The sequence below is a fragment of the Strix aluco genome, chromosome 5 (genome assembly GCF_031877795.1).
Source record: "Strix aluco isolate bStrAlu1 chromosome 5, bStrAlu1.hap1, whole genome shotgun sequence".
NCBI classification, from domain to species: Eukaryota; Metazoa; Chordata; class Aves; order Strigiformes; family Strigidae; genus Strix; species Strix aluco.
In genome coordinates this window covers 36,543,120-36,561,926 of record NC_133935.1, presented here as the reverse complement: position 1 = coordinate 36,561,926, position 18,807 = coordinate 36,543,120, and the positions used below count along the sequence as shown (strand labels likewise).

General features: G+C 35.7%; 1 protein-coding gene across 1 annotated transcript in view; it reads left to right on the top strand.

Annotated features, from left to right (window-relative positions):
- CFAP54 (cilia and flagella associated protein 54) overlaps positions 1–17,992 on the top strand; it is a 127,163-nt gene extending 109,171 nt beyond the window's left edge. The window contains exons 60-69 of the mRNA XM_074825411.1: positions 549–654; positions 1,412–1,504; positions 2,030–2,171; positions 4,275–4,475; positions 5,726–5,934; positions 9,831–10,019; positions 11,369–11,475; positions 12,297–12,486; positions 13,839–13,916; positions 17,637–17,992. Of these exons, the coding sequence (XP_074681512.1) occupies positions 549–654; positions 1,412–1,504; positions 2,030–2,171; positions 4,275–4,475; positions 5,726–5,934; positions 9,831–10,019; positions 11,369–11,475; positions 12,297–12,486; positions 13,839–13,916; positions 17,637–17,756 (1,435 nt within the window). The 3' untranslated portion in view covers positions 17,757–17,992. The remainder of the gene's footprint in view (positions 1–548; positions 655–1,411; positions 1,505–2,029; positions 2,172–4,274; positions 4,476–5,725; positions 5,935–9,830; positions 10,020–11,368; positions 11,476–12,296; positions 12,487–13,838; positions 13,917–17,636) is intronic.
- Positions 17,993–18,807: the final 815 nt, after the last annotated feature.

Below are 18,807 nucleotides of genomic sequence, written 5' to 3'. Positions count from 1 at the left end.
ATTCTGGTACAGAACTCAGAAGGTTCCTCAGCTGAACCCAGTGGAGAATTGAAAGATTGTTTTCATCACTGCGGGTATTTTTGCTGATTCTTGGAAATTTGACTGAAGACCCATACCCAAATTCAGCCACCCATGTTTCAGAGAAACCAGGACAATGGATATATGCCTTAACTTGAGGAAGGAAGAAGAACCCACACAGGTTCTGTACAGAAAGATCACATCCCTTGCAGAATTACAGTTTTCTTACTAAATGCTTGCAATTTATTTATGGAATATTTGTTGCACATAATGCAAATTATATGTGACATACTCTTAAATCAGTGTGTTATTTGTTAAGCATACCATAGGGATGTTTTAAACTCGCTAAGACTTTAAAACAGGATCACATGTCTTTGTGAAAGAAGATACACTTTAAGTAGATGATGAGGGCTGGATGAATGATTTATCTGGTGAGCCTGTCTGGCTAGTCTTATGCAGGAGTCAGATTGTATCATTGAAAAGCTTACTTTGATAGTAACATTGATTGATCTGCGTGTTGTTTCTTACAGGTTAATGAGAAGATCATACCTTGAAATAGCACTATTATATTTGCATTTTGCCACAAATAATGAGGATGTGTCACAGACAGATAAGATGGTGCCTTCCAAATCAAACGTATGTTTTCTATCTTTTGGGTAGGGGCCCTTCAAAACAGGAAATATATTTCTGTTAGAACATTGTGCACCTTGCCAGACTATTACTTACAGTGACTTATAAATCATACTGATACTGAAAATCCTACTAGAAAAATCACACGAAGAAATACAGTACAGCAGTAGAATTTTATCTTGTTTGATGTTATTTCTCATGTTTATTGCATTGCATGATAACATTTAAAATATTTTTCTGTATAAAATAGGAAGAAACAGAACCAACAGTGTTTTCATTTCTGATTATATACTAATTAATTTGTACCTTGCAAAGAAAACATAACATTCAAACCTGGTTTTAAATGCTAATATTTATACCTTGCCAGATTTCAATTTTTCAGTACAAATATGAGCGACAGCATGAGAAGTATAAAAGGCTTTAACGACATTAAAGTGGCTACATGCCATAGATTCAAAGTGTAATGTGTAACAGAAAAGAGGTAATTAAGATTTCAGAAAATGGAAAATTAGAATAGAACTATACAGTAGTAACCGTAGTAGGAGCTGCTCTGAGAAAACTTTTATAGGAGCAGCCAATAGTTTGCTCTGGATAATTTTTTTCAATTTTAGCAATTAATCCATGGATTTGCAATCAATGCTGATTTTTGCAACTTGCAAATAAAACAGTAATTCTGTAAGTAGGAGGACTTTTTTCTATATTTAAAATATATTTTACCATAATACATTTAGAATCCTAACTATGAACTGGTGTGTAATTTTAGACCTCTTCTGGAGAACTCTCTTCTCCTGAGGAGGCTCTGAAATTGGAAGGCTACAAAGTACAAGCCTGGATTGCAGTAAGAGCAGCTACACAGGTTGGTGCAATATTCTGAAGAGGTAATTTTTTGTTTTTGTTTTTGTTTTTTTTTAAATTTCATCTTATGCTACTTACACAAGCAAACAAGACAAGAATTAAGGTTTCCTGAAATTTCTGGTATGGGTCTTATTTGATGAAATTAAAATGGACACTGAGTAGTGCATTTAATCTCTCTTGGACAGATCTGACTCTGTTTACCTCAACTTTGATTCAGTGCAAATAAAATAGCACACTGCCTGATATGTGTGCACATGTATTTGACATGTGGGTAGACATCAGTGGCATCCAGGCAAGCATATCTTATTTGAAATCACTTACGTAGTAATTAAGCTGTCAGCAGTAATGATTTATTTAAGTATAGTATGTACCATATGTCAGAGAGAAATAGAATATTTTCCTGAATTTCAAAAATATAGTATGTTGAGTAATTAAGATTTTGTCATCATCTTGCTACTCTCATATTTTAAAATCTATATAAATATTGTAGTGAACTGGTTCTGATTAAAATAAATATTATTTTTAGGTCAGTGAAGCTGTGCTTGCTTCTCAGCTATTAATTGGAATGAAGAATGTTAAAGAACACAGCATGAAGGATGCAGTGCAACAGGAAATCCCAGAATTTGCTTCCATGGATCTTCTTGCTTCATACAGAGATTTCTTATCTGGTATTCCTTTATACCTAGTAATATTAAAACATTAAATAACTAATAAACTATATATGCCATGTAATCTAGTAATACATTTAATATCTAATTTTCATTTATGAAAAATTTTAAGACAAAATTGGAAAGCAAAAGCAAAATCCTTGTTCTGCATAGCAATACAAAATATTGAGTAGACCTAATGAATCTTTAAATATCAGCCTGTGCATCTGTTCAATAGGTTAAGAAAAACTGCACTGTTTGCATACTGTGGCTCAGAAAGACAGAGTGCACATACTGCCACACTTTTAGAAAAACAGATAGACCTTTGTCACAGGACTTCTAGAGCAGGTCTTTGGTCCCCTATCACTCATCACTGCTTTTTTTTTTCAAACACTGATTTAGAACAGATTTTTTTCCCTATGTATGTTAGCTTTGCCTTGGAGATTTTCAGTTTTTCTTTGATTTTGCAAAGACATGTTGGTGTTGAATAGCTTGTCTCTTCTTGCCCGCCCCCCCCCCAAAACAAAAAAAACCCAAACCCCAGACGCCAAAACCAACAAACCCAAACTCTTGTGAAGTTATCTGCCTGGGTACTGTGTTTGAAAAGTCAAAGTCAATACAATAAAAAAATTTTCACTGTCTTTCCAGTCCAACGGATCATCATTTAGAGATGCTTCCATTAGCTTGGTAGAACTTTGCCTTTGCCTGGTTTATTTCCAACTTCTGTATTTTTTTACAGCTAATGGAGCGATGAAATTAAAGTTTTTGATTAAAAAAAAGTAATCAGTGAAACTAGGAATTCTGGGAGAATGGTTGCCAGATGTTATATAAACACTAAGGCAAAATATCTATATTTATTTTTAAACCGGGAACCATTAATTTAGTGATAAAATTTTGGTTCAGTGGCTTAATTTCAATCATCCCAACTGACTGACAAAGATTGAATTGCACTGCCTGATAGTTGCTGGCAAAGCTGAGCGATGTCTGCTTACTGTACAGTGTTTAAACATATGTGTTTTGATTGGCTTATGAAAACAACTGTTGTATGCTAAGACTTTCCATCAATCTGATTGTTTTGTACTAGCTCCATTTGCTTATAATTACAGATCATTTTTTATTTTAGCAAATGCAGCAGGTGTTTCTCCTGATAGTTCTGTTAGGGAATACAAAGAAGAATACAAAATATAGAAAAGCAATAGTAGGCCAAAATATATAAAGGTAAATTGAAATGGAAATGATCAGCACAGCATGCTAAATATTTTCTGTAAAACCATTAGTGAAAGACATTGTTTAAGTTTCATCTGAAAACAATGTAGCCATTTTAACTAAATTCTGTTTTTACAATTGACAGTGAAATATCAGTAATGATAGAGACATTCAGATTTTGTAGAAGCACACAATTATTTTCTGGAAGTTTACTATTTGGAATTACTGTAACATAATGTTTGTTCAATTTGGAAAGAGAAGCAGAGCAGAAGAATTGTGTAGGCTTTTGAAAGAGCCATGTATATAGTGAAAAAATACAAGTGAAAAAAATACAAGGAGTGATATAGTGATAACTGTACTGATTTTTTTTTCCTATTTTTGCATAAGTATAATGTTTAGGCAGCACCAAAAGAAAAGATTTTTTTAGTCCATAGTCAAGAACACATTTCATTGATAATGTGCTTAATATCAAAAAGGAACTGGATTGAAGCTAACAATAAACATTTCAGAGTACCTAATTCTCCTGAGTTCAGGTCAATGTAACTGGGAAGTTCAACTGCTATAGTTATGACTGGTGACTCCTAGTAATGTTTCCATTCAGTAAATATCTGCTACTGAACAATATAGAAATAATGGGTTTATATTTAAATTCAGAGAGAGAGCGAGCACCTTGCTCTCTGCCCCTTTTAGCTTCTTGCAAGGACCGGTCAGATTCCTGGCCATGATCTGAGAAATATTTTCTTTAGTAGCTCAACTAATATTAAAGCAGAAGAGAATTTTTCTCTTATGAAAAACATAACCAGGTTCACAAGTTACATTTTAGTTACAGATTAGTCAATTCCAACACAATGCAGAAATAACTTTTTAACTGAAATCATTCACTTAATGTATATTGTTGAACTGTTATTGGATTTGCAGATGGATACAATGTTGTCTCTGAAAGCCCCAAAGTATCTTCTACTGAAAACAAACATAACATACAAGACAAGCAGAGCAAAAGTGAAGGAACAGAAAGTCTTGCCACCAAGGCCAGCCAGAAGAAAGCGACAATAACATGGGTTCACTTAATTCACTACCACAGTTATTTAAAAAGACTTTACAGCACAAACCTTCTATTTGGTATGAATTTTTTCTTCTTTCTAGAAACCTGCCATAGGTGAGATACTGTTCTTGGGGGCCAACAGCTTCAGATTCAAAGGCCATCATCTGAGATAGTCTTGTTTTGAGGTCCTTTAAACTGTATAAATGCTAAAAAATCTGAAGTGAAATCAAGATTGGTGTCAGTTTACAAGTATTGTAAGTGAAGATATCATTACCTTTTTTCATAATTATTAATAAGCCTTCATGATACCAGGAAAAGCATCCCTCAAAACTTAATTGCTATGACTATATCTGAGCCTTTTTAAAAAATTCATAATCTATATTTATTTTCAATTCTAAATACATCAGACTTAAGTCACAACAGAAACAAATCTGTTCAGTTTGGGGACATGTTTGTGAGAACTGAGCGTAATGTAAATGGAAGGGCTGAGCATTATTGAATGTGTTTTGACTGAAACCCCAGATGTTATATACATCCTTGCTTTATTTCACTGAAAAAAAAAGATAGTAATAGATAGGACCTTTCAAACAAAGTAAGAATCCATTAATTTCAAGGCCCTAATACTATGCATCTACATCTGATGGCCGGCTCCTGGATATACAAGTGATGACCAGATAGGTGAGAACAGAACTAGGTTGTACATATAGGTGCTGCCTAGAGAGAAACCTAGCAACTCCAAAAATAGTAATGTCAGAGAGGGTTGGGTTTTTTGCAGCACCAAATGAAAGGGAAGTATTCTACCTCACCACAGAACTATAAGGACAGTAAGATATCTACAAGTGGGTGTCAAATTGTGCATGTATATCTCAGCTGTAGGTACTAGTGACGGAGCCTAGGGAGCAACTCAGGTGATCAGCCACTAGCTGTCTCAATTAGGATTTTAAGAGCTCTTAGAGCTTCTTTTGACTGTATTGAACAAATATGTGTTTATTCTAGTGGGTGCTTAGACATCTAGTAAACATACTGATGCTTACACATCTAAATTTGAGTACCTAAACCTCAAAACTGCACCTCCCATTTTATGCTACTTTATAATGTCTAGACAGAGCTTGTTTCGTTATCAGGTCTCCAGTGAAAAATTGCAATACAAATAGCATAACCTAGTAATATTTAAGGACAATCAGTATAATTGTTGGAAATGCATTTATTTGATATTGAATCAATTTTCATGTTTTACTCTATTTTCAAAATTAATGAATATTGAGTAGCTGTAGAAACTTTACTTTTTAATGGTAAACAATGATGTAATAAAAATCTCTTTTCAAAGCTGCCCCTAACTCAGGACCTGGACCATTTTCTGCAAGAGATGGACACTTTAGTTCTGTTTTTGACACAGGGATTGTTCTACGCATAGCAGAAATGCATTCCTTTCTTAGAAAACATTTGTTTGAATATTCAATGTGTTGTCTTGAGAATGTCCCAGAAGAGCTACATGATGTAGAATTGCCGCTTGGTAGGGCAGCTGATTCTTCAAAGGTACTTATTTTCTTTCTGATGTTTCAAAAATATGTATTATACTTGCATTTCGCTCAGATTCTTACTAGTTCCACTATAGAAGAATGAAATTCATTATGCAGAGGATCAGTGCAAAACCAAAATCATGTGCAAGCACTGAAAGACATAGTCAACAAATGCAAATATCCTTGTGTTATTCATTCCTGCAAAAATGATTTCTATCCCATGCCCAGTGCATTTAGATCCTAGAAGATTAAGCAGACTGATATTTAAGATTTTATTATGAGTTAATTAAGTTGGCTCTGTTATTTGGTAGGACTGATGCTTTTAGTCTTGTAGATCTCCATGTTTCATACCAAAAAAGTCCTGGTGTTTGCTTTGTAATTTGTATGTACAAGCCTCTCTATTGTCAATTTGATATATAAGAAGAACATGATTAAAAAAAAAAAAAATTTCTATTTTCTCAAAATTTGTTGAAGGCCTTGTATGCCAATTTTTTTCACTGATTATCAGCTGGCTAAAAAATCAGTCTTTCCAGATCTCTGGCTTGCAAACAGCTTTCAAATATAGGCAGCTCAGACTATATTACTCAGAGAAATCTTGAACTGGAATTCTGGAGTCTGTGCTGACCACGGCATACGTATTGAATATTAAATAGTAAAAGCCTTTGAAGATTCAATGTAAAAATAATTGTCTTCAACATTTCTCCATCCCACTTCTCACATTAGTAATTATTCTAATACTAAAAAATTAAAATGACAAGTTACTCTCTATGGTTTATTTTTTACCTATTATGTTCAGTATTAGATGGAGACAGGGGAGCCTTGAGGAGTGAGAACTTGTTATCTTATAAAAACGAATTAAAATACTTTTATGAAAGTAGCTTTTCTAGAGTTGGTGAACTTTCTGCAGTGTTGGACAGCATATCATTATTCATTTCCCAACAAAGAGCTGACTGTGCCACTGAATAAATTGTAAATATATGGTATGTGACATTTATAACAGCCATCATATATCAAAAATTATTTTACTCTGTCTGCTCTTTTTTTGACATAATTAGTATTACACTGTCCTAGAATAATAAGCTTCAGAGCTCACTGTCATGTTCGTGACAGGTGCAAGCTGCATAATCATGTGTTAGCTTCACTGTTGTAGACAGCTAACAAGCATAAAGCTTGTACTTTTTTTAATTCTAAGCTTCATTGATTTTTATCACAACATTTTTAGAAGCTTTAACTATTCAGAAGGCTGTATAAGTTATTTTTAAAATGTTATTTTAATTTGATACTGGGATTTTTAAACAGTACAAATAGATAATAATTTTTGAAAGAATGATTTTTACGTACAAGGTTGTTTTGCTTACATGTGTCTTTGTAATTCTGTTTTGACTCTTGAAGTTTTTTTCGGCTCTGCTGAACAAAGAATTGAAATTACATTAAGAAGGCTATAGTTAAAATTGTGTGTCCTGTTACATTTTGCACACTTGATTTTTATTCCACTCCATGATAGTATGTAGGACTGGAAACACTTAACTAAGAGTTTGTTGTTTTCAGGATTTTGAGAAAGTTGAATAAATAAATATTTATGTCTGTAATTCAACAAGGTACAAAGTTTGACAAGAGTAGCTGTAATACCCTTCCTCAAAAAGATTCAATATGATGTAAATAACAAAAGATGCAGTTCAGTGAAAAAGAAAACATATCACACATTTTAGAGAGAAATATATATCATAAAATTGACCTTTAAGAGCCCTAGTTCTGGGGCACGGCATAAATTAGATAGTTTCCACCTTCACATAAACATTTTCTCATAATTTTGTTCACACTCCATGCTAGCAGGATAGTGGATGATTGTGTTGCTGATCAAGGATGCCAACTAAACTCAGACACCAGAGTGAAAAGAGTAGGCTTATTTTACTGTTAATAATTAAAGGATATAACCAAGTAATAAGCAATAAGAAAAATACAGAATAGTACACTTAATTATTACTACATACAGTTAATTATAGAAAATAAGAATAAACGAGGCAATGCACCTAATCATTACTAGACGATGGGGACAACAGTGATTAAGAAAGATACATCACCACTTGCATACGTTACCAACATCCAGATCCGCAGTCGCTGGGGAGCCCCAGTTGCAGCGAGGATTTGGAGAGCCTGTCCTGGCAAGTGGGAAATCCTACGCGGTGCGTCCACCCGTAGGTGAGGCTTCCAAAGTCGCAGCAAGAGGGTCCAGCCTTATATACCAAAAATCAGCAAACCAGAATAACTTGCACTTTTCTTTGAGCGGAAACATCTGGTTTCATCCTCCTGTTGGATTCCACCCAAAGCCTGGCCAGGGCTCGGGGGAGAACCAAGGGAGTTTCTAACAAGGCCAAACCCTTGGGTTCTTAATCTTTAACACTGCTAAACAAAGAAAGTTGGATACATTCTCACGACATCTCATCCTACTACTGATTATATTTTGTCTAAGCTACATCTTTCACTAGTGAGCATACATATTTTGTTAATGATCAGATACTAATAATAAAGACTAATGGTAATACAGATTTTACTAATTAACAGATACTAATAATGGATAACATTTGATTGTGAAGTTCATCTAGAGGTCGACTTTGTTTCAGGGCCCATTATTCAGGCCCTACCACTACAGTGATTCATTGCCAAACTAAAGATCCCAAATGTAGAAGATCCCCGTAGTTGGTGGATGATCCATGCACACCTCATGGCATACCATGGGTTATGGCCACTGTTATCACTGCCTCGGTGTCTAGAGTCTACATGGCATGGATCATCCCCAGTTAACTGTCCCATGCCATACTGAAGGCATATCCATATTCTCGAATGCATGACTTCCACATGCATGGCTGTATCTTTATCTTCACTTCTACTATATTTTGATGCAGGATGGGAACTGGCTTTATGAAGTAAGATTATGTCACTGTGAAAAATCCATCTTCTGCTCACCTGGATTTACTACCCTGTATTGGTCATGAGCTGTATTTTCTGAAAATAAAGTGGGTAAAATTCCCCAGGTTTTTTCAGCAACGAATATTCAAAATTAAAAAAGAACTAACTCCCCAGGCAGCTGTTTTCAGTATCCACATTTTGGAATCAATGATGGAGACACTCACAACCTTTCCACACAGCTTCAGCATTCCCCCAAAGTGTCACTGTTTGGCCTCCTCTGTTCTTTACAGATCTGCATAACACTTTAAAAAGTAGAAATGGTATGGCACTGTTAAGCCTTTAAATCAAATATTTTACAATTTTTAAAAAAGTTTATATTCATGAATGAATGTTGGTTGACAGTATTCCTCCATTACTTCCCTGGTAAATGACAGCCAAACAGTAACTACTTGATGAATAGCCTGCTAATGTTCCATATATATTTTAGCAAATATGACATATGACAAATCCTCACAAATTAAGTGACTGAATTTTCAGTAGATATCACCCTTTGTTAGTTGCACAGCTAATGAGAAAACAAATAGGTAAACATAAATAAAGCATTAGTCTAACATTCAGATTACTATTTAATTATCAATATATATAACCAACAAATTACTTTTTCAGCACTAAGTTTTGCATGGTCAGCATGTCAAATAATATCTTTTAGCAAAAAACATAATGTCATAAGGAAGATAAGTCAAAGGTAACAATCATTGTTACTGTAAGTGTCTCTAAGTCAACCCAGAGGTCCTTTGCATTACCTTTAGAAATGTTTCATCATGTGAACTTTGCAAATCCTTAACTTGGTAAATTGGACACCTTTTAAAATGACCCATTTATCTAAATAAGCGTATGTTTGTGCAAGAGTGAAAGTCATACTGATTCTAGTAGACACTAAAATATAACAGATTTTGCATGTTCCACTAGAAAAAATACAATTTAAAATTTTCTTCTGTATTTCAGGTGTCTCTTGAAATTACTGGAATTACATCAAAGATGTCACATGTGAGAATAGCTTCTCCAGTTTCTGTCATCTCAGAAACAGGCAGTCAGATGGAAAGTAGGGCAGCAAATGCTTCAAATAAGGAAATTAACATTCAGTGGTACATTCCTTCTCTGATGGCAAAGCCATCAAACAACACAGAGACTAAGGTAAACTACACCAAAGCAGTTCCTTAGGTATTGGAACAAATTAAGTCTCATTTCCAATGAATATTTTTGTTATGACTGATTAGCTTTTTATCTGAATTATATATATGCTGATTGGCAGGCTGGACAGCAGGGAGCTATATATTTGTTGTGCTGCAAATCTGCTGTGCAGGACAAACAAATGCCCTGACAGTTTTTTGGTGGCAGGCCAAAGAAATACTTTTGATATAGATCTTCCAGGTCATGTTGTGTTCATGCCTGTGCAGGTCCTTGATGTCTTAAGACCTCCACTCTGTTAAGTTTGGTTAGAGCTGATGAATACATTCAAACAATACTGTTTGGTGGGAGGCTGTTGGAAAAGCAAAGATACATATATACAGGGAAAATGGTAAACCTCATTTCCCTAAGAAATCAGACTAAACAGGGAAGATGAGAGGGATGGGAGGGTTGCAGGAAAGCAAGAGACTAGGACTTGGAATTTGTTTTATTTTTAAACAAGGGAATAGCATGTAGGTAAAATTTCTGTTACTGCAATAGAAATCCATGATCTCCAAACTTTTTGGCATAGCAGATCAGTGTCAAAATTTCTATTAGACCCTTTTCATCTCTATTGGTAAGCTGATAGAAGCCCTGTGAAGCCAGTGCAAATAATGTAATATTCAATATGGTTTTGCAGGTTACTTTAGCATAACCTTACAGGTCGCTAGAGATCCAGAGACAACTCTGGAAAACAACTAATATATGAATGCCATATTCGTGACATTCTCCATATAGTCAAAGTATTCAGCTACCACTAGGAATCATATTTTAAATCATAATAGTAAATTATTTCAGTGAAAGATGAGAATGTTCTATTTCATTTTCTTGTGCTCTTATACTGATACAGCTTTATCAGATTGGTAAATTATATCCACTTCATGGATTTAAACCTAGTATGATGACAGCCATGCACAAGACCTTATACCAAATTTAACTCATTACATAGGGCCTTTGGAAATTCAGTAAAAGCTGTCTGTTCAGCCTACCTGAAGTTGGAACTTTGGACAAAATCATAAGTGGGATTGATTGACAAGGATCAGGGCAACACTGGGATTTTGATGATGACTCTATAGGGTATAATTAATTTTCAAACCCATTAAATTATATCCATAATAAAATTGCTTTGAAACCTATAAAAACTGAGTATAGTGCAAATTCATATGAGGCCACATTCCCCCCTTTTTTGAAAGTCAGTTATCTAAGTCTTCATCAGTACACTGTATTTGATAGTTATTATAATATAGTATAATTGAAATAGCTCAGGTCTACTATACCATACTGCATTATGCTTAACCATTCCATCTCTTTCACAGGTTTTGCTGCTTTATGCTTATAATACAAAGCCTGTCAAGATTAGCAACATCAAGATTTTCAGTTCAATGTCTATGTTTTCAGGCCACTTGTGGATTCCATTGGCTAGGTAAATAATCATGGACTTTATCCTGTTATTTCATGCTATATTAAAGATCAGTCAACCATTTAAGATGAGAGAAAATAAAGTACAAACTTTCAAAGAGCTGTAAATCTTTAAAAGCATTCATTTTTGCTTTTCAGAGATTTCTCCCTATAAAAACTGTAACGTGGTATACACAGCATTAAAACCATGCAAACATATGCCTTTTCAGTACATTAGCATTTTAGTTTTAATTCTTAAAGAACTGAGTAACACATGCTAGTTATATTACACTGGCATAGCAACGTAAGAAAACGCTAGCAAATGTAAGAAGCAGTTATTCCTATTCTCTCACTGGATCAGCTACTTTCTCCATCCCATATTACAACTCTAAGCATGCAAGAATTTTTCTCAGTTGTAGCCCCAGACTCAGCCCTTCATTTTACATCTTTACATCCTACAGTGTTTTTCATTACTTCTTCCTTGTCATTCATTTAGCCTAAGAATTTTTGGAACTGCTGAGCAGGTGGAGGGGAAGGAATAACAGACGAAGAAGAGTTTCAGCCCCTGCCACCCTTGTGCTGATCGGATTACAAAATCTTTTCTTAGAGAGGCATACTTAAAATACTACTTCGTACCATTTTTAATGCAAAAAGCTAATGCATTCCATATTTCCACTTTCTTTAATGGAAAACTTCTTTTTGTAAAATTATGAGATCAGTATTGTAATGAAAGAAAATGTAGAACCTGATCAATATGTAATAAAAGCTAGGTCAGTTTAATTATAACCTGGAAACAAATATTGTTGTTTTATAAGAGCAATAATGAAAAATCTTGTCTTCTTTCAGGATTATTTCTTTACGGAAGAAATTATCTAATCTGAAGCAGCAAGTTGAAATGTTGATGCAAAGTTCTAAAAACTTGTCTTTGGCTTCAGAACCTATAAGTTTTCTTAAACAAAGTGAAACTTTGAAAATAATTCCTTCAAAAAATGCCAAAATGAATGTTGCAAAAGTGCATCTTGATGAGAAAACGGAAGTAAGTTAGAACAGTTCTGCTCTTAAATATGTCTGATTTATTTGTCTGATTTATTTAAGATGTCTATTTTGGGGAAATAAATTACATGTAACTTGGAGGGCAGACATAAAAGATTAAACTTCTGTCACCCCTTTCAAGAAATGTTGAAATATTTTCACCTTTCATTTGACTTCTTCTTTTCATTATATATTGCTTGTCACTTTACAAAAATATCAGGCATCTTCAACCTTTCACTTGAAAATAAAGGCTACAACTTCAGGTACATAGATTGGAAAACTGATGCCTAATTTATAGTAATCTACATCTGAAAATGCTTGACAGAACGTTAAATTAGCATGGTGATCAACCCAAAAGTGCTTTTTAAAAATCAGTTACACATCTTCAGTACAAAATGGGCAGTGATGGTTTCTGAAACAAGAACCTTCTAATAACATTATTGAGAGAGGACTAAAACTGGCAGTGAATTTATTTTCATTTTCTCTACGCCACCTTCACTCTTTTCTTTTTATTAGCAAGGCTGAATATGGTCCACAACCAAATAAGTCCCCCCACATACACACACAAAAGAGGTAATTTCAGAATTTTCCATGTGGTCTGTTTGAGATAATGTCATTGGAATAGAATGTTGCCACAACATAACTGCTGCTTGATAAATGTCAAGGCAAAATAGACGTTTATTTTCAAAGTGGGAGACATTTATCATGTGACAGGATTCTCTTTATATCTATTATATGAGATGATTAATGATGCAGGGGCTGTCATTTTCTCTGATGGATGCTATGAAACAGTGACAATTGTGCACTGTGCCATTATTACGAGGCTGTATTTTGACCAGTTTGGAGAACAAATGATGTTTTGGCCAATCATAGTGTTTTCAGGAGGGTAGACAGAGCTGTCTTTTAGTGAGTGTTTCTGATTACCTGAAGGTTTTTGCTCAAACTTTCATTAATATATGTCAGTAATTGGAAAAACAATGTTTAGAATACTAGTAAGATTAACATGCCATGCATTATACGTGTATAAACATCATCTTGTCAGAGTGTTTGTTTATAATGTCTTCAGTAAATACGTAGCAAAAGTATGCTCGCTCACTGGATTTAATACCTGAGCCAGGGGCAATTTTGCCTCAGTAGAAACTGCAAGGTTTGGGCACTTGTGTTTGTACAGCAAACACAGCTATTTGTGTTGCAGAAAATTTATATTCATCAGCTAAGGTTTATTTTGCTGGGAATTCAATTAGAATAACCTAAAACTTAATTGTTCTGAAAAATTCTGTAAAGCTAAGCCATCTGTTATCTTATCAGAGGAGACTGATAGTACAGCATTAGTTTTTTCTTGTTTTATACCATTAGGAAATGGCTAAAAGGTGTTTATCAGAAGTCAAAGCACTGCTGTCTGTTGTTCCAGCCCTGTCCTTGCCATTAACTGAGGTATGCTGTTCTCATTAATAGTAAAAATCTGTTTTCTAAAACAGAACAATTGTTCAGTTAAACTGAAATATGGATTATAACACTAAGTATCTTCCCATTTTTTTCTCATACATTGGTGGGCTTTCTGTTTGGGTTTTATTTTTTCATCTTTAAAATAAAATACAAATATGCATGATTACAAACCATGAGTATCTTCACTGTCCATTAGAATCACCTTTTTCTACATACAAACATGTATTAAAAATGCATCTCACTCACAATGGGTTCATCTAGGTTATTGACCAGTCTCTGGTCATTGTTTACACAGACTCCAGTGAGTTTCCATGATGCAATTGCCAAATGCAATTTCCTTCCATCCCTGTGTTTTTAAAGTTATTCAGGCTTTCCTTCTACTTTCTTTAGCTTTCTCTGTCTTGCCCATGCCATATTCTGAGATATAGCACGCCATTTTTTTGTCCACACTGTTGTATTCATCTTGTTGTCCAGTTGTAGTCAGTATCCCAGAGCAGACTATGGGAACTGGCCCATAGTGAGCAGCAATACTGTTCACTGTTCTCAGCCACCCCAGAGGGATCAGGAAAGGACCACAGCTGCCAGAGCTTAAGGAACTCCAAGGAAGATTTTGGAATCCACCGTAATATATCACTCCCGCTACTAATCCTCAAATATCCTGCCTGTAATTGTTCACAATGGAATGATAATGGATAAGGCATCCACTGTACTCTTCTTTTCCAGTCAGGTAGCTCTTCTTACCAGTGAGAATCCTGTTTTATCTGGGGACAGTTTGGCTAGTGTTCTATTATAGAAGAGAGAATCTGTAATGATGTCCTGTGCATCCTGCAGTCTGGTACCTAGGAGTACATACTTCCCTTTTATACATCACAGTATCACAGAATCATCAAGGTTGGAAAAGACCTTGAAGATCATCTAGTCCAACCATTAACCTAACACTGACCATTCTCAACTACACCATATCCCTCAGCACTATGTCAACCTGACTCTTAAACACCTCCAGGGATGGGGACTCCACCACTGCCTTGGGCAGCCCATTCCAATGCCTAACAACCCGTTCTGTAAAGAAATACTTCCTAATATCCAGTCTAAACCTTCCCTGGCACAACTTGAGGCCATTCCCTCTTGTTCTATTGCTTGTTACTTGGTTGAAGAGACTCATCCCCAGCTCTCTGCAACCTCCTTTCAGGTAGTTGTAGAGGGCGATGAGGTCTCCCCTCAACCTCCTCTTCTCCAGACTAAACAACCCCAGTTCCTTCAGCCGCTCCTTGTACGACATGTGCTCCAGACCCTTCACCAGCTTCGTTGCCCTTCTCTGGACACGCTCAAGTAATTCAATGTCCTTTTTGTAGTGAGGGGCCCAAAACTGAACACAGTAATCGAGGTGCGGCCTCACCAGTGCCGAGTACAGGGGTAAGATCACTTCCCTGTCCCTGCTGGCCACGCTATTTCTGATACAAGCCAGGATACCATTGGCCTTCTTGGCCACCTGGGCACACTGCTGGCTCATGTTCAGCCGGCTGTCAATCAACACCACCAGGTCCCTCTCTGACTGGCAGCTCTCCAGCCACTCCTCCCCAAGCCTGTAGCGCTGCTGGGGGTTGTTGTGGCCCAAGTGCAGCACCCAGCATTTGGCCTTATTGAAACTCCTACAGTTGGCCTTAGCCCATTGCTCCAGCCTGTCCAGATCTCTCTGCAGAGCCTCCCTACCCTCGAGCAGATCAACACTCCCACCCAACTTGGTGTCATCTGCAAACTTACTGAGGGTGCACTCAATCCCCTCGTCTAGATCATCAATAAAGATGTTAAACAAGAGTGGCCCCAAAACCGAGCCCTGGGGGACACCACTCGTGACCGGCTGCCAACTGGATTTAACTCCGTTCACCACAACTCTTGGGGCCCGGCCATCCAGCCAGTTTTTTAACATGAGCAGCCAGTTTTGCCAGGAGAATGCTGTGGGAAGCGGTGTCAAAGGCCTTACTAAAGTCAAGTTAGACAATGTCCACAGCCTTTCCCTCATCCAATAAGCAGGTCACCCTGTCATAGAAGGAGATCAGGTTTGTCAAGCAGGATTGCACCATATTGCACCACTCTTGCCACCCCGTGTTGTCCATCCTGAAGATCTCTCTCAAATGACTCCCAGACCTTCATATCACTCAATCTGGCTTTATCAATGCATCAAAATGTATACACATTAATTCTGCAAAGCTATACTTTTCACAGTCCCACTGAAATATCTTACATGGTAGAGAGATTTGACAGATACTTAAGTACAGCCAAATTTTCACACAATCCTGTGGACCTCCTGGACCTGTGTTAAATTCTCATGAATCACTTTACACTTTCCCTGCTTCTATTTGTGGGTCTACGATGAAAGTGAGGGAGCAGATTTAGTGGTGTCCTTCCGGTAAGAATATGATGTTAACTGCTCTGTTTTATTCTGGCTAAATGCCACAACAAGCTAAAATGTTTCCACAGCTGGAACAACTGGCTTTTCATCACAAAGTTTCAGATAGAGACTTCAAACTAAGATTCTGTTAGATATGGCAGATTTGGTTGAGCAAGTGAAACCTAATCCTTCAAGATGTTGAAGCCAACAGATCTTGTAGTGTTCAGAACTTCATTATGTATAGCATATTTCTAAGAAGTATTTCCAAACTTTCAAATAAGTTGTACATGTGCATTACCCAGTCTTCTTGGCTAGAGGTGAAAAGCTTAGCGTGGGACTATGTACATTGTAGGGTAGTACTTTCCCTTTGTCTTCAAGCATGCAGGAGAAGGCAGCAGATACATTGCTTATATGTAGTTTTACATCATTTTTCCCCACCACACACTTTTTAGTTGCTCATCTTCTTGTGAATTAATTGGACAAAGTCAGTTCTAATTTGTGGTATTTTCTCATTCTCTGAGCTGTCACACTTTAACTCCTATCATGTTTCCAGCTTCTCTTCTTTGATTCTCTTTTTTTCTGTTCATGTGTCTTACGGTGCTTTTGATTCAGCACTGAGTTATATTTCTAAGTAGAAAAAGTGCATTTTTATTGAATTATTCATTCAAAATTATTTGACTGTTCATGTTTTAAGAATAAAAATTGGTCAGCTGGCTATCATTAAATAGCTATTAATGCTATTTAATGAACAGCTATGTTCTTGAGTGAGGTAATAAAGTATAGTGCTTGGGAGTTCCAATCTTAAAAGTAAATTTATAAATAAAACAATTGCATTAAAAACTAACCTCTCTAGATAGCCTGTTTCAAGCTTCTCTTCCTTTAGTTAGTTTTTCTTAATATCTAAATCAGGTAAGTAGTTCTTCTCCATGTCCAGTGGACATACAAACCAGTTTATCATTGCCTGCTGTTTCACCTTTTACAGCTAGCTCAATTCTTTCAACTTCTCATCTTAGGAAAAGTCTTCCAAATTATGTGCTTGCTGCTCGTGTCTGACATCTTCATGTAACATACAGATGATCAGGATAAACTATGAACAAGACTGTTCAAAGAAATTTTTCTCCCCTTAATTCTGTTTTACTAGCTTCCTGCAAGAGATGTCATTAACCACAAATTTATATTGAGGCAATGAGTATTTCTAACTTACTGGTTGTAGGTCAAAAATCCGGCTTTAATATGGAGGTATTTGTTTATATGTACTTTTTGTTACCTATAAGCTTAATAAAGTTCTTTATTTGGTACTTTTTTCCCTGTTTTTTCAGATCCCATTTGATGTTACTTTGCAATCAATAGCAAGTTTAGAAGATATGTTTGATCCTGCCACTGGATGTATAATAACTGAAGAAAGTCTTTTCAGTTGGATCATTTCTCTGTTTCACTAAATTCTATTTTTGCAATAACTTAATCAGTTGCTGAGTGCTATATATTTAGACTTAAGTTCTGGTGTTAATGATACAACCACATTAATCACACCAGGATTTGGCTCCTAATGTGTTTTATAATTTTCATTTTTAGCTTATTTCTAATTATTTAAAAATTAAAATACATCTTTAGGAATTAAATGTATTCAAAGTAGTTTCTTAATAAGAGGATTAAAAATTTGATTTATTCAATCATCTATAATTAAGTGAGTTTATTGGGGGTTTTCTAGCTTTTCAATAATTTCTTATTGTTTAGAAAAGCTGAATAGGCTTGTAGCCTTCTAGCATCTGCTAACAGATACTGCTTTTTCCCTGAAGTTTTATTCTCATCAGCAATTTTTTAATTGCTTTTGCAGTTATCAAAAGTTGGGTTTATGTCTGAGGTTGAGAAATTTTTTTTGGCCTAAAATTCTCACTGAGTTTGTTCTATTTGGAAACTAGCATTTCAGAGTTTCCTATCTTTTGTTAAAGAAAAACACATCACAGGTTGTTGAGAGTCAAAATGGTCGTTCAGATGTCTCCATAATTTCAAAGTATTTTTCTGGGGGGGAAAAAAAAAAAAGCCAGTTTAAAAAATAAAATGGTACTATCTAGAACATTTTTGTATATCATTCTAAAATGCTAACAAAACCTCTGTTTATGTTGTCAATCTTATAAGTGTTATTTTAAGGTGCTGAAGAAACCCTAACAACAGCCACCTGAAGCAATATGCTTGTCCAGTGTTAGAGATGGGGAATTTGACACGAATAAGTGAGTTAGTTGAACAAGGCTGAACAAGAGAGTGCTCATGGCCTTTTGGTTTTGGTCACATCACAAGGCCAGGCATTTCTTCGCTAGTTACAGTAATTTGTTTGCAACAAACAGCAAAACACTTAGGATGATTGGGCGGGAGCCCTGTGAGACTTGTCCTATCACTAACTATGCTTCTGTGTAGTCATGAAAATTCAGGACTAATAGTTACCATTCCTGGGTTCTGTTTCTGTGAAATATAAACAATTGGGTTGAAATGCCA